This window comes from Lithobates pipiens, unplaced genomic scaffold, assembly GCF_037356315.1.
Source record: "Lithobates pipiens isolate NorthernLeopardFrog02 unplaced genomic scaffold, aLitPip1_a1.2 Scaffold_19, whole genome shotgun sequence".
Taxonomy (NCBI): Eukaryota; Metazoa; Chordata; class Amphibia; order Anura; family Ranidae; genus Lithobates; species Lithobates pipiens.
The window spans coordinates 225506178-225532180 of NW_027507764.1; the positions used below are offsets into that span (position 1 = coordinate 225506178).

Here is a 26003-nt window from a genome sequence, read left to right on the forward strand (position 1 = left end):
TAACATCCAATTTATTAAAAAATAATAATAAAATTACACTCACATTTGGTTCAATCGTAATAACATAGTCAGAAAGTAGCAATGTCTGTAAGGGGGTCCTGGGATACTGTATTGTGCCGGAATGAAGGTGCCGGGGACACGAGACAAAAATCAAAATTAAGGGATGATCCTGGGCAATCCGGGACACATGGGTACCCTACTCACAGTTAAAAAAAAACTTCAAACGTCCCTAACAGCAGCTGTAAAAATGTCCCGTGTACATGAGCCCTTATCAATAAATGTGTACAGATGTCATTTGGATATATACTGTATTAGACATGTGCAATCGAAATTCGGCCGAATTTTGCATCTAAATGTCTGAAGAAAAAAAATTATGAATTTCAATTAATATGAAATAAATTATAGCGAAAATAACAAATTAATTTAACATGATTCGTTCATTAGTTAAAGGTCTAATGAAACAAAAGATCAACTCACTAAATCTTACACTCCAATCGGCTGATTAATTTTGTGCTGGAGGTTGGATTATTGGCAAAGTGCATTCCTCAGAACTGAGTGAGAAGGGTGTCGTATTGTATTTGAGCATAGGAGAAGACATATTGGGGGTTATTTACTAAAGGAAAATCCACTTTGCACTGCAAGTGCATTTGAAAGTAAAGTCGCAGTAGATCTGAGGGGGACATGCAAGGAAAATAAAAAACAGCATTTAGCTTGCACATGATTGGATGATAAAATCAGCAGAGCTTCCCCTCATTTCAGATCTACCCCATAGATTTAGAGTGACTGCACTTCCAAGTGCACTTTCAATGTACTTTCAAGTGCACTTGCAGTGTAAAGTGGATTTGCCTTTCGTAAATAACACCCATTGTCATTGTGTGTGTTAATGGATTCAATAAACAAACGACTTTCCAAACTACGAATCGTTATCACAAATATATATATACATACGTAACGTCACAGACTTTGGGCTGCAGGAGAACTGTTGCCTGGAGAACTCTGTGTTTTAATGTGTTCTTAAGTTATCCAGAGTTGGCCACTAATTGCTTTTGGCTTCTTATGCAGAAGTTAGTCCAATGGGGAAGCCGGACTGTCTCAGGTGGTCATTGTCATGATAATAGGATTAGCTCTACTGTCTAAAGCAGGGGTCTCAAACCGACGGCCCTCCAGCTGTTGCAGAACTACAAGTCCCATCGTGCCTCTGCCTATGGGAGTCATGCTTGTAACTGGCAGCCTTGCAATGCCTCATGGGAATTGTAGTTCTGCAACAGCTGGAGGGCCATCAGCTTGAGACCCCTGGTCTAAAGTGACCATTGAGTGAGATCATGGGAGTAGACCTTATCTGATGGTTTTCTGTATAAATTCAGTGTGTGTTTCTCAAATAAAGCAGTTCTTATTCTAGTTCACTCCAAGAGTGTTGTTGTCTGGTCCTTGGGGTTACTATAGCCAGATCAATTGGTCTCGTGTTCCAGGACTTGGGAAGCAGCTTCTTGGTGGAAATACTCAACAGGGTATCCGGATTCCATCACACATAACTATCAAATCGATATACATACAAAACAAATCGATTCGATATAACGAATATCGACACTCTACAGAGATAACAAATTATCCGAAAACAAATTAACGTAACATAACAGAATGAAATTATGTATTTTACTAATGAAAACAAAACAAAACAAAATTCTCTAACTTATTAGACTTAGCCCTTGTACACATGGTCGGATATTCCGACAACAAAATCCGAAACTTGTGTTGCATACACACGGTCGGACAAAGTTGTCGGAAAATCCGATCGTTCGTAACGTGATGACGTTATTTCGTTACGACGGGACTACGTTCAGGCTAGCAGGCAATAGCTTTGGTCTAGGAATTTGATCTGAGCATGCGTGGCACTTTGTCCGATCGGAATTCTCTACAAACGATCAAAGTCCGATCGGATCATGTTGTCTGAAAATTTTATAGCCCAGCTCTAAAACTTTGTCGGTCGGATTTTCCAACGGAAACGGTCCGATGGAGCCCACACATGGTCGGATTATCCGACAACACGGTCCGATCGGACATTTTCCGTCGGAATGTCTGACCGTGTGTACAAGGGCTTAGACAATTCTCATATAACAAAAACAACACAGGTCGTGGTCGTTTGCTTGTGTATAAAGTATTTGCCATTTCACTTCAGCTTTCATAAATCTATAACAAACTAATACATGGAAAATGAAATGTCCCTTTTGTTCTTTGTAAACCCTTAACTAAATAGTACATATATTCAGGCATTTGAGACAGATTTCTTATTCATTTTGTTTTGTATGTATATTAAAATATTGTTGTTAGTTTCTGTAGATCATTGCTTTGTACATAGCTATGGAAGACGTTAACATTATATAAATAAATATTGATAATGGTGGTGATGATACTAATAATAATATTCATCATCCAATAAAACCCTTAAAGTTATTTTTAGACTTAAAGAGTAGCCAATTAATCTGTCAGTATATTTTTAGATTAGGTGGTCTGGTTTCGTCACACAGTCAAAACACACACAGACACAGGGGAAAAAAATATAGTTTCTGTCAATGGTGCCCCTGGTGGAAATTCAATTCTAGACTTTAGAACACGAAAGTGCTGATCACTGAATATCAAGGTTTTAAATAAAAGTCCTACTAATTTAGATGTCAGTTCAGATTGAATTGTAAGTGAAACACCCTACGAATTAGACCTCATGCACACAAAGCTTAAAAAACACAGATCATACAGGTATTAAGAGTTTGTTTTTCTACCTGTAAAAGCCTGTGATAGCCTGTGTGGCCATGCACACATTGACGATTACAGGTGTTTATAGGTATATTTGAAGAGGAGCATTTTCAGGCAGAAAGAAAAACACTTAATACAAGTACTGAGTGGACCTTATACACAGAAAAACTTAAACTGGAACTATAGGCAAAACAGTTTTTTTCTTTTGGATAGAGCAAAGAAGGTTTATAACCCGTCAGATTTTTTATCGCCATATGTGTCCCATTGCAGAGATTTCCCTTCCTGTCCCATTGCCAAACAGAAAGTGAGAGGAAATCCCTGCAAATTAAGGGAACTCTTTGGGGATCCCCATGTGACCAGAACTAGTGCCCCCATTGGGAGATTTTTATTACAGTTCTTTAGACAGCCCAAAGTTTTGGATTTTATTTTACATTCACTTTCAATGATAATGGTAAACAGGACAAAAAGACAGGGTGGGACTCCATAAAGTGGAGTTCCACTCGAAAGTGGAACTTCCACTTATCTGATTCCTCTCCCCCTCTGGTGACACATTTGGTACCTTTTGTGGGGGGAGGGGGTACCTGTTTTTTGGAGGTAACCTATCCCCACTTCTGGGAGACTGGGTCATGGCAAAGTATGTCAGCAGCTTGGCCCTCCTTCTGCTTCCTCTTCTGGCAGGCCAGTGAGAGAGTGCAGCACGCTTAGCGCATACGCAGTATTGCTGGTTTCTCTTCAGAGCACCTAATAATCATGCAGGGCCAGGAGACAGTCCTCTATATCTTTTTACATTAGCAACCCTTCATGCTCAATGAACTGCATTTGATCATAACTTATTGAGGGAAATTACCTTTTTCTTGTTTTGTTTTTTTTTAGTTTAAGGAGGCCATTTATTTCTGTTTTACCCAATGTCTCTGCAACTTTGTCCCAGTCTGTCTCTTACATTACCAGTTCAAACTCTACACCACACCCTTAATACTGGTACTTTTTCATGGTGTAATTGGAGATGAAGCACCAGTACAGGTCCAAAGTGAACAAAGTTAATCTTTTCAGTCTAAGTTTACCTAAACTGTAACAATTGAATGAAGCACAACCATTTTCATTGTGCTCGCTCTCCTGTATTAAATACAGTACATCTTCATTTTAATTGTTTCAGGTAGGACATTACCTATTTTCTAAAGGCCCCATTAGCCAACAAAGCCCCGTGATTGAGATGCTAAAAGCAGGGGATAGGGCATAGCAGAAAATAATTTTAAAGTAATAAAAGGCACCATTTGTTTAAGTTGTTTTTGTCATTTTATTACACTATTAGGCCTAAAGCATTTATAATTTTCTGATAAAGGTGTGCTATAAATCTATCACTGTTTTAACTGACACCCACTGAATAGCATTATATTTTATCTCTGCCCTTCTTTCCTGTTTCAGCCTGCTTAAGCAAAATGTAGTTATCATGCTGCATCTCATCAACCTGTGCCAACTGAATTTTTATACAGCCACATTGAGAATTTATTGCAGATAGATTGGCAAGCTTTTTTTCTGTATAAAGCCAAGCAATCAAAACAGCTTGAAGGGGAGTAAAGCACAGGAAGTTTTGGAGATGCAACTTGCTACTGGAGCCTGTAAGTGAGTTATGTTTTTGTAATACACTGGCATCCAACCAGCAATAAACTTTCAGTTTTGGAAATAACACCACCATGTGCTGGCTGTTATTCAAAATCAATTTGACCAATCCAAGCATCCTAACATTAATCACACAGTGCAGACATAAAACCAAAGTAATAATAAGCATGTTATATAACTAGAATAAAATTTAACCAGTTCCAAGGAAGTATCTCACACCCACATCCTGTGTTAGATACAAATAGACAGAAAATTGGAAATAAATGGGAGATAACTCCCTACCCAAGGAAGAGTAGAACTTTAAAGTGTGTGAGATCATCATTGTTGTGAACACAGATATCAAATATATTTAAAATATTAATTTATTATACAAAACAAACATGTAGATGTGCATAATTTTCATGGCTAATAAAAGCCAATACTTATTGTTTACAGCAGATACATAGATAAGTTTATGTGCATACAGTAATCCGACGCGTTTTAAAGAGCTGTACCTCCGCTTCTTCAGGCTAACTCAATATGCATCTGTATTAACATCAAGTTTAAAAGAGATAGCATTATGGTCACATCAAAATATAGATCAATTAATCATTCAACAATAATAGCATAACAACCAAGTTAAATAGAAAAACTATGTGCTCACCCTATTAATCATAACTTGGCTATATAATGTTGCTGCCAGTGCGGGAGGAGATCCTGTTGACCCACGACCATATAGTCCATAGTGCCAGAACTTAGGACAATGTCTGATAGACACTGGATGTACCCCAGGCAAATACAGGTGGGTACATTTCATATGTCTGGAATATCAAAACATAGGTGATCCAATGTAAGCCAAGTAAGATCAACCCATACCTACCAAGTGATCTAAATAAGCAAAGTATGACTACCGCCAAAGGCCCTAACCCATACACCACATACTCACAACAAAACTCCTAGAGTAAACATATAAAACATTTATACATGAGAAGTGGTAGACATCATGCACATACACACACAAACGTACATAAAAAACACACTCACGCACATACACAGCGCCATGTATACACAGACCATGCATACAACATACATGGCTGCCCACATAAGAACCACATGCACATAAATTATGTTTTTGTAATACACTGGCATCCAACCAGATATAAAATTTCAGTTTTGAAAATAACACCACCATGTGCTGCCTGTTTTTCAAAATCAATTTGACCAATCCAAGCATCTTAACATTAATCACACAGTGCAGACGTAAAACCAAAGTAATAATAAGCATGTCATAGTTTTAGTTCTGTTACATGAAAATGTGTACGGTCTTTGTGCTTTGTTTGTACTCTGGCATTTGTTGCAGGAACATGTTGTATGCGTATTCTGTTTGCTAGTAACTGATTAAATATTAAAGTAAAGCACTTGTGGGGAAAAGGTTAGTGGCAATGATAATAAAGAAGCACACTAAATATTTCTACTTGCATTAACCCAGGCCAAAAGCTGGTAATTGACATGGGATGGTAATTCCCCAATCCAGATGGTTACATTTAGATTATGAAAGATTGCAAACCTATGAGAAAACTGCAACTTTTCATGACACCCTGCCAATAGGTTTTTCTGACTGTCTATGGGCATTTTAAAGCCAAATGCAAGACAAAAATATAAAAAACTGCTACAGTTATGTATTTTGTAACCCAGGCTGTAGCTGATAACTGATGTGAAAGTTCTTCCATTGTTGTTACTGTATTATCCTTCTGCAATGTGGACAGGGTTAAACTGAATATTCTTTAATGCAGAAGTGCAGCAGAAGTGCAGCAGCCATCTTTAAGGGGACCACTTTACCATGCTTGTCTACGGAGTGTCTCCAATGCAGGAGGCAGTCACCTTTTTTCTTTTTATTTACATTTTCAACATAGTATAAGCATGGCACCTGTCAAGTAACAACACAAAAAAGAAAAACCCAAAACATAAAAGAGTCATACATCAGCACAAGTGGCCAGCATGGCCCAACAGATAATGAGGATCTATGTTAAGGTAAGGGCCAAAGAGGCAGCCACCTTGGCTGGGTTTGGATCAATCCTGGAGGTTGGTCATTGGCTTGTTCAACAAAACAAGGGCAAGCGTGTCGGGAAGCTGCTGAGAAAAAGAGAGAGGACAGCATTAAAGCTAACAGCGGGTAAGAAAATTAATTGGGCTGCTGATTGAACAGAGAGAAGACTCTCATCATGCAGTATCTTTCCTTAGAGAACAGAGACAATCTTCCTGTGAGGGTATGAGGGGGGATGTTGATTCCTGTTGTGATCAGACTGTACTAAAGTAGAGGGCCATTGCTTGTAAAGAAGGAAAAGGGTCACTGTCTTAAAAGGATTAACAGAGAGAACAGCAACTTCATCACTGAGGAACTTGAACTGAGTAGATGTCCTTAATCCAGAAGAGGGCGCACTGGGTCTGATAAGAGACTAAAGTTGCGCAAGTTAATCTGTTGTGTGTTGGGGACTGTTGTGCTTTCTTCAAGGGTCCGAACTTTGCTGGCCAACTTTTTTTTCATCATTCACTGGCAAGTGTGCTAAAACAGGGTTATAGAAAGTTAGGACTGCCTTTATATACTGTTGTTAGGTAAATGCAATCCAGTTTTGTTAATTACTGTTAGTCAGAATACTGCAGATGTAGTTTGTATAACTAAACTTGCTAATCCCCTTCTTTTAGGCTATGCTTGACCTAATAAATTCTTTCAAATACCTCAAGGTGTGTCGGTAAGTGCTGAGTGAGCAATGTTTGCCATCTTCAGGTGTGGAGGGAAATAACAAAACAATTTAGTTGCTCCTCTTGGGTTAGCACTACAAACAGAGGCTTGTCTGAGGATTTGAATTTGGGACAAAGAGAAAAAAAAGAGTGATTATTGACTCCACCAGCCAGGCTACCATGCTATTGCCAAGTGGTGTGTTTTTTTTTAAGAATGGAGGAGAGGACTCCCAACTAGCTTTCAAGGGGGTAGTCTACAGCTCACTCTTGGGGATCCTGTAGCTTAGCTTACACAGCCAAGTATGCCAAATGAACACCCAGAAAGATTTGGTTCAGGAGTACCAACTACTGCTCTCATCCGACCCTCAGGGTTCTCCCTGCCTCATTCTTCACCGATATGGGAGGATTAGTAGAATTCCTTGTTCAGAACAGTGGCATCCAACAACTATGAGTTGATGTTCTATTCTGGAAAAGTACCAGTGCCATCAGGGAAAAAAGACTTTGACACCTGGATGGACCAAGTTGGCCAGGCTGTGGAAGAGTGCGAAGTTCTGGCACAATCAAGAGACAGAACATAATTAAGAGTTTAAGAACTACTGCGTCTGACATCCTCTGAAACCTAAAAAGAGTAAAGCCAGGCTTCACAGTTACCGCTGTCCCCTGTAGTACGGAGCGTCCATCTTCTTCTGGGTATCGCTGCTCCAGCCACTCACAGCGCCGGAGCAGCGATGATATCACTCCCGCGCATGCGCACGGGAGCCTTGACTAACGGCATATCAGCGTTAGCAGTGGCATGCGACAAACACTTGAAGCCGCTGCCCCTGCAGAAGTAAAAAAATCGAGAGATCTGGGGTATAGCGACTATGAAACTCTCCTAAGATAGATACCTCCAAGTCAAGCTTAAATTTGGTTCGATGATGGTAGGACGGCCAGGGACTTATGACACATTGGCCATTGTGTGTCCCCACCCTCCAGGGGCTATTAGGAGTTCCATGATAGTGGTGACAAACACTGACTTGATCCAATAGTTACTCACTCTCTATGTTTCAGAGAGTGATGCTACCCCTGAAAGTGTACATTTCATGCTGCAGTCAGTGTACCAAAGTTAGGATCACGAGCAGAAGACCTAAGCTGAAGGAGTGAGAAAGCTAAGGAAGTTGGACAAGATGGAAATGGTCTTGCAGCCAGGTGAAGTAATGTGTTTGTGGGCTTCAGTCAAATTGAACTGGGATCAGTTGGGATCCCACATTATTCTTGAGGGTACTTAAGGGTGAAAGTTCCTGTCAGTGTACGTAATATTACTGATTCTCCAGTAAAACTTTGGACTGGAATGACTATAGGACAAGTGAACCTAGGTACATCCCTTATACCACATGACTTGGTGGGGGGAGTCACAGCATAGACTTTAGAGGAAAAAATCTATGTAAAAAACATCCTTATGACACCTGAATAGAAAGAACAGGCCAAAGCATAGCTTCTACTCTGGCAGAAAGTGTTTTCCAAAGACAATATCTATGTGTGATGCGCAAAGAATTATCAACATTGCATTCTTCTTCAAGAGGACGAAACATTCCAAGAAAGGTTTCTTCGAATCTCATTAGTAAACCTAGATGTCCTCAGGGAACAGATTGTGGAGTTGAAGAAGAGCAAGAGACCTCAGAAAGAATTAAAAAGCTGAGAAAGTCTCAAGAGTTCATAAAGGGAGAATGGTCTGACCAATATGAACAGGCCTTTCTTCAGTTGAAATGGAGTTTGACCAATGCACCAGCTTTGGCCTATGCTAACCCTGCCAAGCCATATTGATGCTAGCAGAGAAAGACTGGGTGATGAGTTGTATCAAGAACACGACAGGGGAGCCAAAGCCTTACCCTGTCTGAGAGAAACTATATTACCCACATATTGTAGTTTTTGGCTTTGGGGCATTTTGTATGGGGCAGAATTTGAGGTTAAGAGAGATAAGAGAGATAACAACCTGCTAACATATGTTATTACCATGGCCAAGCTGTATGCCCTGTCTGGGTTCCATTTCTGTTTGAAATACCATCCTGGGGTCAGGAATAGGGACACTGATGCTCTGTCAAGAAGACCTTATGACTCCTAAGGAAGAGTGGCCTTAATTGAATTCTGAAGTAGTCCAAGCTTTTTGTCAAAAAATCGAATACAGAACCAGAGGGCCAACAGGGGCCAAAGTTAGCGGAGTCACCATTGCTGCCATCCCAAAGCTGTACTGCAATGAGGTTCTGCCTACTCTCTTCAAGAAAGACTTAACAAAAGACCATGCAGAACATCCTCTCTGGTGATTGACTTTGAAAGTCTTGGAGAGTGGTCACCCAAAGCTTCTACTAGCCACAGATTATCCAAAGGATTTCACAAAGAGTGGAATTGTTTACAGTTGCTGGATACAGTGGCCTACCAAAGGGGTCCCTTAGATGAGCCTTAAGAAAGATGGTGACTTTGAATACTGAATGCATTAGTTAGCGAGCATGGACATTTGGAATATGACAGAACATTCAAGTTAATTCAAGATAATTTCTACTGGCCATGTACGTGGACCAAAGTCAAGAGCTATTGTCCCTCCTGTCACCACTGCATCCAGAGGAAGACTCTGACCTCCAGAGCTGCCTCAATGGATCATTTCCAGAGTCAAGTTCCAATGGAATTGGTGTGTAGTGATTTATTGAATCTAAATCCCAACACAATTGGCCAAGGAAATGTACTGGTAGTGACTGATCATTTCATCTGTTATGCCCAGTCTTTTCCAATGAGAGATCAACAAATTTCTATAGTCACCAGAGTATTAGTGACGAAGTTATTTGTTCATTATGGACTACTCTGATCAAGGAAGACATTTTGAGAGTAGGCTCAGAAAACAGCATTTGAGCAGACGCATCTTCACTTTGGTGCATGCTTATAACAGTACTGAGAACCATGCTACTGTATATTCCCCTTATAGACGTAATGTTTCAGAGAAAAGCTTGTCTGCCAGTGGACTTGGTCTTTGACATCTCTATAGGCATCATCCACTATAACTCGCAGAGGCTACGTGGACAAGCTTTGGAAAAATCTAAGAAAGCTATGAAAGCTTGTAAAGCCTAGGTCGCTCGATCATGAACAAGAATATTCTACCCCCAAGCCATTGTAACTCAAGAAAAGTGCTTCAAGAGAACAGTGCAACCCTCCCAAAAGAGGGACAGCCTCAGACAGAAATCACAGCAATGTCCATGCTTGTCTGAGGAACTTGAACTGAATCAGTGCACATGCCTGAAAACACAGAAGAGTGCACACTACCTCTGGCAAGAGACTAACACTGCACAAGTTAATCTGTTGTCTGCTGGGAATTGCTGCGCTTTTTTCAAGGGTCCAAACTTAGGTAAATGCAGTTCAGTTTTGTTGATTACTGTTATGTATCCTGCAAGTGTTTAACCATATCTGTTGAGTAATGTTATTGTCTTATTGATTGTTTGTATAAGTACACTTGCTAATCTTCTCTTAGGCTGGATTCACACCTATGCATTTTTAGTGCTTTTTGCATTTTGCAGATTTGCACTACAGACTGGGTTCCATAGAAAACCATGTTAAATGGACTGTAGTGCAAATCTGAAAAATGCAAAAAGCACTAAAAATGCATAGGTGTTAATCCAGCCTAAGGCTTGCTTGGCCTAATATATTCTTTGAAATATGTCAAGGTGTGTCGGTAATTGCTGGGTAAGCAAGGTGTGCCATCTTCAGGTGTGCAGAGATATCACAACACAATTCAGCAGCTCCTCATGAGTAGGAATTCAATAAAAATCATAATGTGTATTTTTTCAGTGAAAAGTACATGATTTTCTACACATCAGCCTGTTGATTTAATTGCACAGCAGCACTCAAACTGGAGAAGAGGGCTGGCACTAGCCGGTTAGGTTATCATGTGGTGCATATGTGCTGATAGGGGAGGGGGGGAGAGAGAGCAGATGAAAAATGGTAGCAGTGTACTGCTGCTCATTCATTGTCTAGTCAGTAGGTTGAGGTGTGTTCTTTACAAAGCTGTGATGCTAATGCAACAAAGGTCAGTGATCTGGCTATGTGGTCTGGAATAGATGTGTAGAACACAAAACTGGCTACACAAGGTTACAAGTTATTTAACAGATAAGACATCCCCTGTGCATGTACATCGGCTATATATTTAGCTGCTCTGTTTGAGTTCAGTTTCATACTTCCTTACCACAAGCTTCATAGTTTGTAAGGTTGAAAATAGACACAAGTTTATCCAGTTAAAGCTATGTGTATGTATATGTGTGTGTGATTTTATTTTCCAACAATTCCCATAGATCTTTATATTATGCTTCATGAAGAACGCATCTAAACATTTTTGAAGTTGTCAACACTCTCAGCTAGTACCACTTCTTGAGGGAGGAAGTTCCTTTAAGTAAACGTTAGAGTTGTTACCTGTTTTTCATGGATATTTGGAAGACTTCACTCCAAATATTTTTAAAACTGTAATTTCCCATTGCAACAATGTAACTGTCAATTTACATGGCTATATATAGATTATTGAGCAATGTGAATTAGCAACAGTCATTTATATTTTGATTTAATGAACAGTACATTATATTCATATTTTAATTAGGCATATATTAAGGTAGTTCTTAACCACGACACAAAGTTTACTTTTTAAACCAGCAAAATATCTTTACAGTACTCTTTTATACTGCTACTGCTGGGTCATTTTAGGTCACAGGCTTGTTCGTGTATCTATGATTGTGAGTTACAACTATATTTAGCAGCCACTAGATAAATTCTAATTTAATTATAGTTAACTTAAGTTCAATATGTTACCTTCTTTTTAGCCTACCATTCAATGTTTTATGCTTATCTGCCTGAAAACTATTATTTAAAGAAATTTTCTACAAAATACGACACTGATTTGTTACCTTGCATTGATAATTTTTTATGGTTTTGACAAATTTGCTACCAGGGTGAGACACTTCCTGGGTTTCATGGGTTCTAATTGTGCCTAAGTTACATAGTTACATAGTTGGTAAGGTTGAAAAAAGACTACTCTGGTCCATCCTGTTTAATCTGAATGTGTGTGTATTTTTGTGTGTGCTTATGTCAAGACCATTTCCCATATCCCTTGTGACAGACAGCGTTGGCCCTGCCACTGTGTGAGTATAGGCAGAAGACACACAGGGTTCGCCATTATGCAGAGTGTGGGGCTCCAGAGTATTGTGTCTGCATGGAGATGACTGGAGTTTCAGTGTTTTCCGGGTTTGGTAATCCCGGATCAGGGTCTGGAGCTTGGAGACTACAAAGAGATTTGGGTGGGAAGAAGTCTCCACTCTTGTATCCAGTTCTTACCTGCAGGTTGTCAGAGGGTGCAGGTGTGCAAACTTGGTATAAGCAAGGCCTGGTCATAGCTCACGGCTCCCATCAGGAGAGAGGTATGCTCCAGCCTGGAGACAGCCGTGCTCCCTTTAGGCCTGATTCACACCTATGCATTTTTAGTGCTTTTTGCATTTTGCAGATTTGCACTACAGTCCATTTAACATGGTTTCCTATGGATCACGTTCTGTAGTGCAAAATGAAAAAAGCACTAAAAATGCATAGGTGTGAATCCAGCCTTAGGGAAGGTTCTCTTCACAGGAGACAGCACTACAGCACTCCAGGTTGAAGTAGAGATTGCTTACCCACAGGATTTAAGCACAGCACATGCTTCAAGAAATCCACTCCCACCAAACGTATCAGGGATTTTCTGCAGGGAACAGAAATGGATATTAAATCTGAACTCTAGATCAATATAAAAGCCATAATTGAATGCAGCCCTGTATTCATTCACATATCATAAAATGCAAGTCATTGAATTTGACCTGGAATTAGCTTTTTGCAGTCCTTGCACAGCAGGATTGGAATGTTAGAGGAAGCAGGAGCAAATCATGTGCTGGCAAAAAGCATGCTGATAGGAAGCTAAAGTAGAGTGATGAGAATAAGCTCACCACTGTGCTTCTTCTCCTTTCACTGTTCAGTCACTGGCTGGGGTGGATCCAAGAAGTGGCTTAAATGATGCTGGCCATCAGTCTGATGGCAAAAAAATACTGCAGGAAAAATCCCTGGATTGGATTGATATTGCAGCAAAATCTGGTTTTGATGTCCTACCTTTTAATAGATAGATAGACCATTTTATCTTTTAGGCTGGAGTTCTCCTTCAAGTAACATGAAGTGAATTTTCTGCATTTAGTACATATATAGTGTTTGCTTTATAGCAATGACACCTAACTGGTTGTTTTCATTTGGAATATCCAACTTTAAAAAAAAATAAAAATAAACTTTTACTATCAGTAGACCCCTTCTTCACTTCCAGTTTTAAGATGGTTTTGCAAACACATAGGCATTTATTTTTGGATGTGCATGTGCGTGATATGTTCTGTACTTGGGGAACCTTAAATCATGTTTTGTTTCATCAGCATATACCTGCAAAGGTCAAGTATGGGTTAAAAACACACCCATTGGAATTAACTTTGTAGTACGTGACAATTAAAGGTGGATTTATTATTTTAGAATTGATTTTCTTTAGGCAATTACAGTTGCCTGACCTGTTTTTTTTTTTTTTTTTTTTTGTGGGAAAACCTGTAAAGCAAGAAAGACAATTAAAATATTCGTTTTCTTTGGCTTTGTACTATTAAAATACACTCAGAGTGTTTCCTTGGGCCTTTACAGCACTGAAAAGTTAGCCCATAAGTAATTCTATTCTATGTGAGGTTTAAGTCTGGGGTTTTTCAAGGCCAGGGTGAAAACATATTCATTTCAGTTTTTGTTTTGACTGCATGCATAAGATGTTATCAGGTTGCAGCCAGCTACTGAAAGAGTCTATGCCTTCCACAGGCTGTGAATCATGAAGTTGTTGTGGATAGACATAAGTATGTAAAGCCAGTCAATTTTAGAACCCCTGTTACTTTATTGCTGTAGAGCAAAAGCAGTGTCACTGAAGATCATATTTAGGTCACAGTACTGGGAGATTTAAGGATGTAGAAATTCCTGTGATGCTTTTTGCACTATTTGATCTGTATATATTCAATGGCTACTTCATTAGGGGCTTGACCTCCATTAGTTTATAAAGTTGCCTACATGTGTGCATGGATTCAACTAGTTATGTACCGGGGTGGCCCACCTGGATTGCAGTCTGCCCTTTTTGTTTATAAGATGTGATTTTTCTTACAAAGTTTTTTCTTTTCATTAAGGTAAATTGTGATTATTTCAAACTTTCAATCTTGTGTGGAAAAAGTTTGTTTTCTTTGTAAGCAGCTGCTTTATTGTATCACAGTTTTCATTGATGAGAGTAAATACACACCCTCCTAGTGTATTTCATGTGATTACCAACAGTGGTAGATAGGGTAAATCTGGCAATAGGGCCTTTTCATAAAGACAATCTTTAATATAATTTCTACATCATTTATGAAAAATGGACATTGATAATAATGATTGTGAAACACAGGGTACACATTGTAGACATTCGGAAGAATGTAGCTGACATTTAAAAAAAATATTTTGGTAAATTCCTTTCTCCAGGTACTTTGTATTGGCCTCATTCACACCATACGTGCATAATAACTGATGGAGAAAATGTGCAGATTTGACTTGCATAGAATAATTTTGGTTTGTTCCCACCGTGTTCAGAGACCTGTGTTTTTCTAACGCAGGCCTCTGCAAGGACACAAAGAAAACAGTTGTTATATATGTGCCCTGTTCACCCTACATTTCTATTGTCATGTATGTAGCAGTACCCCCGTAGGAGCTGCTGAGTGTAGTAGTCTGTCACCCTGCCCAGCCAGGCACACACTTTTCAAGCATCCAGAGACATGAAATCAGTCCTTGCACTTATTATTTTTTGTATTTTATTTAGGGGAATTTATTTTAGATAGGGACAGGAAACTTATGAGATGCCCAGATAATTGACAGTCAAAATTGGGACCAACTATATTCACCACGGTATATACAATCTCCTCTTCTCCTCCTGCACTTCCTTTCTTGCAGACTATTACTCCTCACTCCTCCAGCATATCACTTGCTTGCACTTCCCGGACCAGCTAGTGCTGTAGGTCTGATACTGGCTCAGCCAGGCCTAAAGCAGATGCCCTTTGCCGGCAGGGACCATGGGCCCCTATGTAGCAAAAATAGAAAGTCCTAGTGCTAGCTGTCCCTGTGGCTACTGATCCCAGTACTACCTCTTCAGGCATTGCCAGCCCTCCTGACTGCAGTTGCATCTTTCCACTGCCCATGCCACCACAATCCTCCAGACTTGCTCTGCACACATCCCAGACTGCTGCATCTCAGTCCTCTCAGGTGTACCTCCCAGTCCTCTCGACGGTGTGAAGACCCACCAGCCTTCTTGGCTGCCTCTGTAGAACTCCTGGAGACTTGCCTGGCAGTGTTCTCCCACTGTCCTCTCTTGCTCCTCCTGTGCCTCCTGGTCAGTACACCTCTGTGAGTTGTAAGAGGATCCCCTCCACACCCGAGTCCAGGCCCAAAGTCACCCCCCCCCCCCAGACTGGGGAGCTCCCTCAAAGGCCCTGACAGCCCAATACTCCATCTTCTACCCAATCAACTCCTCCCCGGCTGGGCTTATCCTGGGTGTTTAAGGAGGCCTGCCCCCTGCCAATCCAAATTGGGGATTGGTCGGGGCTCCTCATAACACCCCAGGCAGCTCCACCTCTCTTTCCAGAAAACACCAGAACATTCTATATAAATAGTGTATAATAATAATTATAAAAATAATAATAACATTCTGGAAAGAAGTGGAAGTTCCTGGTGATGCTACCTGTGAAGCACCCAGCAATACTCAGAGCCACTCCCAGCCCAGAGCAAAACACACCCAGGCTTGTCTGGCAGCCAAGCCTGGAAACGCACCTACTCTCACAAACATATACTATTCTTTTAGCACACTAGAGGGTGCTCCATGTACATATTATTTATGAAAAAATATGCAACATAAAAGTCTCTGCAAGGGCACAAATAAACATATGTTTTATGGATTGCAGTAAGGTTGCCTACATTCTCTACAATTGATTCAGCAGATTGACACTACAAGTATAATATATTACACTTTAATGATTGTTAAAATGTGGCAAAAGTATGTTGTAGCTTTGTCTTCAACAGGAGCACTGTCATTAACTTAACTCCACTTAAAGTAAATCTAAAACCAAACACTAAACATGGGATGAGAACTGCCTCTTAATTGTTGTTTAAGTGGTGCCTAAAAGTGGTCATGCTTACTCACAGCACAGAGGTGCAATAAAGCGGAATTTTTTTTTATGGAAATATGGATAACTGCTTATGTTTAAAAGGAATTAATTTGCTAAAGGAAATTTGACTGTTCTCTTTGCAAGGGAAAATAGAAACTTTGTGAGGTTCAAGTAAAATGGCAGGAGCAAGTAATCAGTGGGCACTGTTAAAGTCTGCCATCCTGGAGACAACTAGATTATATATCAGACAAGTTAATAAGAATAAACGGAAGACAAAAACAATATGGTTCACTAAAAGAGGTATTTATGATAGTAAAGGAAAAAAAAAATCAGTAAATAGAAGATTCAAGGAAACAGGGGGTTGTAGAATATACAAAAAGACAAAAGGAGGCCAAACACATTATCAGTGCTGCCAAAGCACAAAAAAGGAGGTAATTGTTAAATTGCTTTCTGTCCTCACACTGAAGTCCTCATTGCTGGCATAGTTGTGTAGTAGTAGCAGCCACATCTTTCAGCATAGGTTATCTCACATATACTTACATTGCAGAGGACGTGTCGGGCCAGTTCTTTTATTGATTACCGAGAACATTGGGTCCATCTCTGGTACCTATTAGTCATATTTAGACACCATGCAAAAATGCTGTAACAGGGAGGTACAAGTAAGTCTGAACATGGAGGTTGTTAGTGCTAAAATTTACTGCATATCTATTTCTGGGTCTTCCGTGGGTCTGTAATGTTTCAGTTTTTATTCTTGCCAGGAACCTAATATATACCTGTTTTTAATTCAGTAAAGCAATTCCCAAACACACCTACTGCCAATTATTTGCTGTCTATCACACACAGAAGTCCTGATGCATTAGGGTTGGGATCTCCAAACTATGGCCATCCAGTTGTTGCGGAACTACATGTTACATGAGGCATTGTAAAACTGACATTCACATGATGGGAATAGTAGTTCCTGAACAACTGGAGGGCCATAGTTTGGAGACCCCTGTATTAGAGTATACATTTCTCTTCACGAGTCACTGATCTCAAACGAGTATGCGCCAAGCGAAGACTAAAGTACTCATCGGCATACTTATTCCAAATCAGTGACTGTTAAGACAATCTGAGAATGTCAGGCAGTTTTACAGAGAGGTCGGCAGTTACACCTTATATATTTCTCTGATAGCAGGATTCCATCATAAAATGAATAAAATGTGGGTTGTGGCTGACCAACAAAAATAAGGAGGTAGGAGCAGTGTTGTTAAAACTAGTACAGTATAATAAAATACAAATTTTCCATTGATACTAAAGATATGTGCAGAATAAGTATCATGGCTTTGTTCTGACACACTGATACTTACTGCCACAATAGTTATACCAAGCAAAACAAAAAATCATAATCTTCAGTTTTCCAATAAGAAGGGTTGTTGGCGCATATAGACTGAGCAGGACCTTTTCCTATCATTCTCCTACCTACAGTTACCCTAATGTTCAAGCTGACCCTATTATTAAGAGAGCCTAACACTAGTCCTGCTTATTCCCGGTATGTATAAAGTAACACTATCTGCTAAGGATGATAATGATGAATAATACCAGATTCTCATGGAGTTTAATACTCCAATGTTTCTGTGTCTGAGTACCCCTTGTCCTGTAATCAGCTCTAGAGCACTTTGAAAATAACACTAACTACTCTGCTGTGCTTTTTGTATTGATGATTGTGCATGATGGAAAAAGGAAAAAAAAGCTATTGATTAGCTGCTGTAAGAGGATGACATTTCAGACAATCTAAAAGGGTATATTCTAGCTTGCTGAACATCAAAATACTGTACAGTATATATGGAAATGAAATTGAAGACACATCCTTGAATTAACCACAAAAGGTTTATGATTTCTGCTTCCAACATATCTTGATCAGGGTAAATTGATTAACTCAGTGTTGCTTGTTGTGAGTAACTCAGTCAGAAGACTTAAAATGGCAGACTCAGCAGAGAGGAGTCACAAGGTATTCTTTAGAACTGAACACACATCCATCTTCTGCTGCTGATAATGCAGCTGTGGGTAGATATAATCCGGTGCCATGAAGATTTGACTCATTTGTTGCAACTGGGATATTGTCTGAAAATAATAATTGATGGATATAAATGAACAGAGGATTTTTTTTGGAGTCTTTTTGTTTGTTTCTAAATGATCAGAAACCAACATATACAGTGTGGCCATCTTTTGTGTAAATTTGTCTGACAGTAATATATTCACAATTGATAGTATGTATCAGTATGCCTCCCCTCATCATGTCAAGATTGTTAAGCTCAGTCTTCTTTAATTGTGATACAGCCTTCCTATATTATTCATAGGTGTTTGGAAATGTTTAATACATAATACAAAATTGTACTACTTTACCTTCGTGCTTTTTTTTATTGTGTTCATTTAAAATTGTTTTGATGTATTTCAGCTTTATGCCACAGTTCATAAGGAACAGCAGACAAAGAAAAGAAGAGCTCCACCGCCACCAACTCCTCAAATGCCAAATGAAAAGAATGAAGATCTGGAGAAAAGGAAAAGCTCAATGAGTGAGTATTGCTGCATAAGCGCAATAGCATGCATTAACAAGGTATATGCTTGCTGCAATTATGTACTGCAGTTCCCATTTTGTCCACTGATCATGTCCACTAATACAATTTTGATTACAAAAACTAAACGTTTCTTTTGGTTGAACCCTAAAATAAAAATATATTTTCAGCTTCCAAAAAAAAAAAAAAAAAGAAGAATCAGTCAATCAGTTATAAAGTGTGTTTGCCTTAAAGTGATTCTAAATTCAATAATTTTTTTTTAATCTGAAATAAACCATTTTTTATACTTACCTGCTCTGAACAAGATATTGCACAGTCGGTCATTTACCTCTTCTTTGGGAGTCCCCTACCAGCGTTGTCAACTCCTTTATCCAGCGGGTGCCCCCATAGCAAGCCATGTGCTATGGGGGCACTGCTGTGGGTGCGTTCCCATGTTGGGCTGTGTGCATTTATAGACACACACAGTGTAGCTTGCCCATGCCCCCTCTCCTTCCTCACAAGACTGACAGCAGCAGGAGTCTCCTGTGAGACCAGGAAATCAGTAGAGCGGGGGTGCAGACAGGGACAGCCTTGGATCGTGAGAGGAGGCAGGTAAGTGTTTAGGGGCGAGGAGTAGAAGAGCTAGTGGATCTTTTTTTTACCCTAAAGCAGGGAATGCATTACAGTAAAAAACATTTTGCCTTTAGAACCACTTTACCAAGACAACAGCTCCTTGCTAACACCTCACTGGATCACTAGTATTGTGCAGGCACCCTGCTGACAGAAAATAAATACAGTCCAAGTGTCCCTTGTGTGTGGGGAACCAATAGAAAACCACAACCAGCCACTGATCAGAAGTGGTATCTAAAGCTGGCCATACACTGAACAAAATTCAGCAGGGACTGGTCAAATTCTAATCAGTGTTTGGTAGTCTTTGTTCATCAGAAGTCGATCGTTTGATGATCATTGACTGCGACATTGTGGCGGACACATCGGACATTTTTGACACATTTTTGGGACCATTGTCATTTATACAGCAATCAGTGCTATACAAATGCATTGATTCCTGTGTAAATGACACTGGCAGTGAAGGGGTTAACCAGGGGGTGGCAGTGTAGGGGTTAAGTGTTCCTAGGGGCGTGTTACTAACTGTTGGGGGCTGGGCTTTCTTTTAGTGAACACTGATCTCTGCTCCAATCACATGGAGCAGAGATCAGCGTCACTTGTTGCTAGGCAGAACAGGGAGAGGCTGTTTACAACGGCATCTCTCCATTCAGCCCCTACGTGAGACGATCGTGGGTATCCCCGAGGCAATTGAGTCCACGGCACCCCCGCCCGGACTCACGGGGGTCCCGACAAGCATGGGAGCGCTCCGCCGGTTGGGAATATGCCTGCCTGTGCCATTCTGCCGACGTACTGCACATCGGCGTGCAGTGGTCAGGAACTGGTTAATGTTTCCTATATTTGGCAAATCAAGTTCTTTTATCACTATTATCTATTACTATGATCTATGATCACGTTGTATTATAAATATTAAACTACTATACCTTAAAATTGAAACTGTCTAAATTTATTTTTTCATTTATAAATGTCTGCTGCAATTAGTGAACTAATGGGAACTGCAAATGTAATTCCGGCCGTATGAGATGTAAAAAGCAGTTATCACTTGTCCTATAATGGAGCAGAGTGGCAATTGTATGCTTTTCTCAGGACTGAATATTGCATCCTGCATAATTATGTTGTTATTCTGGTAACAGTGCACCACTCAATTTCTCAGGATATTAAATATTTGAACATTTGCAGAGAGCTGCAGTGATATAGCCTTCAATTTGCCAAGAAACAATCAGATTACATGGTGTTTGTAGAAGGTTTTGCACTGTAAAGTATAGGAAATTTTATTGCAGAAAAGAAGGATGGATCTAACTTCAAGGCACTAAAATTCTAAGCAGCAGCTGATCAGGTTGTAATAATATCCTTTAAAATGTAGCACTAAAGAGGCTTATTTTAGTACAAAAAAATATGTCTTCTGCTTTCAGCATATTGGCTGATACATTTTTTATTGTCTCTTAGTAAGACTGAGCTCCAAAGCACACACTAGGTGCTGGCCGAAAAGTGTCTGTCATGCATTCTAACAGTGGTATAGAAAGCTCCAAATTCATATACCCAGGAAGCTCGTAATTAGAATTTGGCTCATGCTGCACCCCTTTTAGAATGCACGTGAGACACTTTCACAAAATCTGAGGCAGTTTTTCGCTCTGTACACCAAAAGAGAGTTGATCCTAATTAGCTCCACTTTCACATTTGGTGCATTTAATGAGACACAATGTAAAAGTGGCGCATTTTAGAAGTACCTAAATTTGGTGCATGAGTCACTGTCAGAAACAAAGTATCGCAAATACTTCATGAATTTGGGGCAATATTTTAACAAGAGGGATTGAAGATTAGGTTCACCTTTAGAACATGTTACACCCTTATTTAGGGTGTAACATGTTCCAGCTCTTTTCCCCGCTCTCTCCCTAGCCCCCTTCTTTTGTGACCCCCCCACAGCCACTGTCAAAATTAAAATCAGAGCGGCTGTGCAGCATTCTGCCTGCATAGACGTGTCATTCATTCACAACAATCTGTCAATGAATAAACGACAAGGCCCATCTGGCACTGCGGCAGACAGACTTGTGGTTCTCAATAGACTACAAGCATGCTTAGCAGCGTGCTCTCAGTCCATTGAATTTCCCTCCAGTTTTCTAACTGAAAGTATGTACTGAGATACATGCAGAACGCTAGAGGGAGAGTATGCAGGTGCCTGACATTGCACCTGCAATCCTCTGATCATGGATGCAATGCTTTGCAGGCTCCTATAGGAAGAAAATAAATGAACTTTTTTTCTGCAAAAAAATGTGCATTTATTATTTTTACCTAAGTGAACTTATTCTTTAAGGCCAGAAAAGTGGCGCAGCAGCTTTTGTTTTCCTTTGTGCTCTGATCACAAAGTAAATCAGCAAAAACATGAATTAAGTTCAAATTTTGTTTATCCTTCATGGAAACAACTATATGTGTTAAAACAAATGTCACTTTAACAATTAGAAATATATTTTAAATTATTATGTAATGCATATTCCTTAAAAAAAAAGTTTGTAAAAATCACAAGAGTGGCTGAACAGAATAACAAATATTTTAGCAGGTTATATAGTTGAGATACATATAAAATTCAACACCGTGTATAGCTGTTTGGCTGGAGTTTTAGTTTAATGAGTTTGTGATACTACTTTTAGCTCTCAATTATGTTGGTATGTAAAATATTAGTCACCAAACCACAGAGCTATATAACTGATATTTCTTCTGATATTAACTCAATTCTAGTGACTCGTGCATTGCACGAGGAGAATGTTTTTATTGCATTTTATCATTATTTTAACATCATTTTCCTATTCATCAAGTGATCAGTTTGATCTGTTAATGTGTAATAGTTACTTTAGTTTTGTGTGCTGAAATCTGAACAGGATTATCGGTCTAATGTTACCATGTGTTTCACCTTGCATGCAAGTTTACCTTCGCTTTTAAATTGCATGTGTATAATTGCCTAGCTAATCAATACTAATTGCACTTTTCTAAGTCCTGGAAGCATCTCAAACACATTTCAAAGTTGTTTTTGATGTTGACATTTGCTTGCTAGGTGTTAATGAATACTAAAAAGTCACCATAGAAACTGTAAAAACCTTGTACATTAAGACAGGTGTATGAGCATCAATCAATGCGCACAATGGCTGCCATGCATCTGGTGTCAATGAGCCAACTACTCAGTTGGGCTTTGGACCTGTGTCATTTAAGACTTCTTATCAAATGTGATAAAATTGTCACTGGAGCAGGGTCCCTCTTTGGGAAATATTGTATACTGCTGCCTCATGTTAGAGGGCAAAAATGTTTAGTTTCCATTAACTCTTCAGTGACTACTGTCATGGCAACTGGAGGTAACTGGAAACGTCCCCAACACAGACAAGTATAATAATCTGAGAGTATTCCAACAAAATCTAAAAATAAAATTGTTACTGGAGCTCTAATTCATGGGATAGAAGGCAACAGGCTTTTTTCATTGTATATATAATAAATTCAAACCAGACAAGCATTTAATTTTAAATAAAATATTTTATTGGATACATATTTTTGGCCACCGCTGTTTTTATTGGTTTAATACATTTTCTAAAATATTTACAAATAATCTCATTATAACATAATTTAAAAGTATAGATAAATATATCAACCCAGCCATTACGGCTCAGGCTTAATAATATTCTCTCTTCTGAGTAATCAAAACAAACTTACCCCAATAACAAAGATCTGAACCACATTAAAAAGCCGTGACAAGGGAGAGGGGGGTGGGAAGTTGTCCTCTTCACTTTCTTCTGGCAACTGTCAACGGTTCATGAACAGTAGCCCATATTTATAGGGGGTATATTGCAGCATACATGCATTCATTGGTGGGTTAACTGATTTAATTGACCTATCCAATATTAAATCAAAAATGTATATAATTTTATTGGATAACTATTCCTAGCCTATGAATTGATCCCATTTTCAAAACTATTGAAATATATTTAAAACAATTACCGCTGCCTGGGGGGGGGGGGGGGGGGGGCTATAAATAGGCTTTTCCCCCCTTTTTCCTTTACACTTATTGACATTTGAAAACTTCAAAAACCCCATGATTAGCCACAAGGGCAGCACAAGGTGATATGGTTCTGGTTTTATTTTATTATTGTGGGCTGGAATTTCCCAAAGTTGGGGTTAATAAGGGCAGTCTTATTGGTTCTTGTTTTTTTAAACCCGTGGACCCAAGTTTTAAAGATAGTGATTTTTTATACATACTTTTACAGGACCCCACAGTTATTTTTCTTTAGCGCTGGCCCAAACAAAATTTCCAGTACAATAAATGTGGTTGCTGTCAGTGGTGTTTAAACTGTGAGTCTCATCAGTGACATACAGTATACAGCACTTCGTTCTGGCAGCAGTACTATTCCCAGAACAAAGTTAACTGCAGCTGAGTGCTGCATTATTTTTATAACTAAATACAATACCTTCCTTGATTGGAAGAAGTGGATAGGAAGGCAGATGATGTCAACATCTCCACCTCAGACAATCAGCAGAAGCTTTGTACTGGCTCATAAAAATACAAGGTTTTTTGTGAATGGCTAAGCAGTGCACAGCCTGACTCGATATTTTTCCAGGAATGGGACTGCAAGTCCCCATTCTGCTGCTGGAACACAGCATTCTGTACTGAATGTTGGTAATGCTACATACAGTTTATGCAGTGAAGATAACAGCCCCATTTCTTAGTAATGGAAATAATCAACTTGGACCAAGTAAACTATTTAACGTAATATAGAGCGTGTCTCCAGAATGCAGAAGCTCAAGCAAAAATGAACATGCACAAGTAAATGAAACAAAGCAGTTAGTTACTGCCTCTCCCTTGAAATGCTGAGTGCCAGAAACCTTGTAGGAAGATGCTATAACACAGTGCAGTAGCATTTTCTTGTGAGATTTAGGCTACTTGACATTCTCTTGGTTCTCACTCTAAGGTTGGTGACTTCCCCCTTGTTTAAGGACCCCAAGTGGATGCAGGGAAAAGTAAGTATATTAACGTGATTCTAAAGGTTTTCTTTTTTTAAATATCGCAAAGATCTCATACTCACCTGCCCTGTAGTGATTTTGCACAGAGCATCCCAGATCCTCCTCTTCTTGCATCCCCTGCTGGTGCTGCCCGCCCTTCTCTCCTGCCGAGTGCCCCCAGAGCAAGAAGCTTGCAATGGGGGGGCACCCAAGCAGACTTGCTCCCAAGCCACAGCTCTGGGTATCCATTCGCACACAGAGCTGTGGCTCGGCCCTGCCCCCTCTCTCTCCTCATTAGCTCACTGGCTGTGATTGACAGCAGTGGGAGCCAATAGCTCCCATTCCTGTCTCAGCCAATGAGGAGAGAGAGTCCCCGAAGAGCTGAGGCTGTACGTTGGATTGAGATGGGGCTCAGTGAGTATTAGGGGGGCTGAAGGGACTGCTGCACAGAGAAGGTTTTTCACCTCCATACATAGAATGCATGAAGGTAAAAAAAAACTTGAGCCTTAAGAACCACTTTAACTTTTTTCTCATTAGGTGCTTTTTGACAGTTAGTGCAACAGATTAAGATGAGGGGAAACCTAATATTTCTTTATGTTTGCCATAATGTAAAAACAGAATAGAAGATTTAGACCATCTAGTCAAAATATAAATATTGGTGGAAAACCAGATTCAGATTTACACAGGGTAGCTCATCTGGGGATCTTCAATGAAGCACAATGAAGATTATGGGACTTTGATCTGTGTTCATACAAAATAGTAAGAGGACAAACACATTCAGGGAGCTAAGTGGCTCAGACTAGGCTAACCTTCAGTGAGTATCCAGCAGGTTACCAGAAAAAAACATGCTTAAATAGGAGAGCCAGACCAAAGGATAAAAGAGCCTGCATTAATGGATTGGTTAACAATAAAAAGCAGCCAACACATAACACATTATTGGGGTCAGGACCCCCCCCCCCCCCCCCCCATCAGGATTTCAGGTAAACTAAGAACCTTGAATGGGCTCAAAATAGGGCTTTCCTGTGAATCCATATAAGCAAGCTAATTGGTGAATTAGGCCTGGTTCACACTGGTGCGAAAGTCGTACGACCGTCGACCGGACTTTGCCCTGCAACTTTGGTCCAACATTGATCCAACTTCCATGCGACTTTAGTGAACTGGATCAGATTTTTATCCGACTTTGCGATTAGTGCAACTTGGGTCTTGAGGGTAAACTCCACACAAAAAAAAAAAAAAAAAAAAAGCAAGGGGGTCCCTACAAAATCCATACCAGACCCTTATTGGAGCATGCAACCTGGCAGGCCAGGAAAGGGGGGGCAAGCCCTCCCCTCCTGAACCATAGGGGGGCAAGCCCTCCCCTCCTGAACCATACCAGGCCACATGCCCTCAACATGGGGGGGTGCTTTGAGGTGGGGGGTTCAGACTTCACATACCCATCATGCCCGTGGCAGTGCCGTAAAAAAAGGGGTGGGGTGGGTTCTGCGGGTGACATCACCCCATAGTTATATAAAAACTGTTAGACAGCGGAGCTGCCAGAACGGCAGGAGCATTTGTCAGGGTCGGTGGCAGC

At 39.9% G+C, this 26003-nt stretch overlaps 1 protein-coding gene across 4 annotated transcripts in view; it reads left to right on the forward strand.

Annotated features, from left to right (window-relative positions):
• Positions 1 to 26003, forward strand: part of COBL (cordon-bleu WH2 repeat protein) — a 494130-nt gene that overhangs the window by 334668 nt on the left and 133459 nt on the right. For all 4 annotated transcript variants that reach the window (XM_077491755.1, XM_077491756.1, XM_077491754.1 and 1 more), the window contains one exon: positions 18736 to 18853. In XM_077491755.1, the coding sequence (XP_077347881.1) occupies positions 18736 to 18853 (118 nt within the window). The remainder of the gene's footprint in view (positions 1 to 18735; positions 18854 to 26003) is intronic.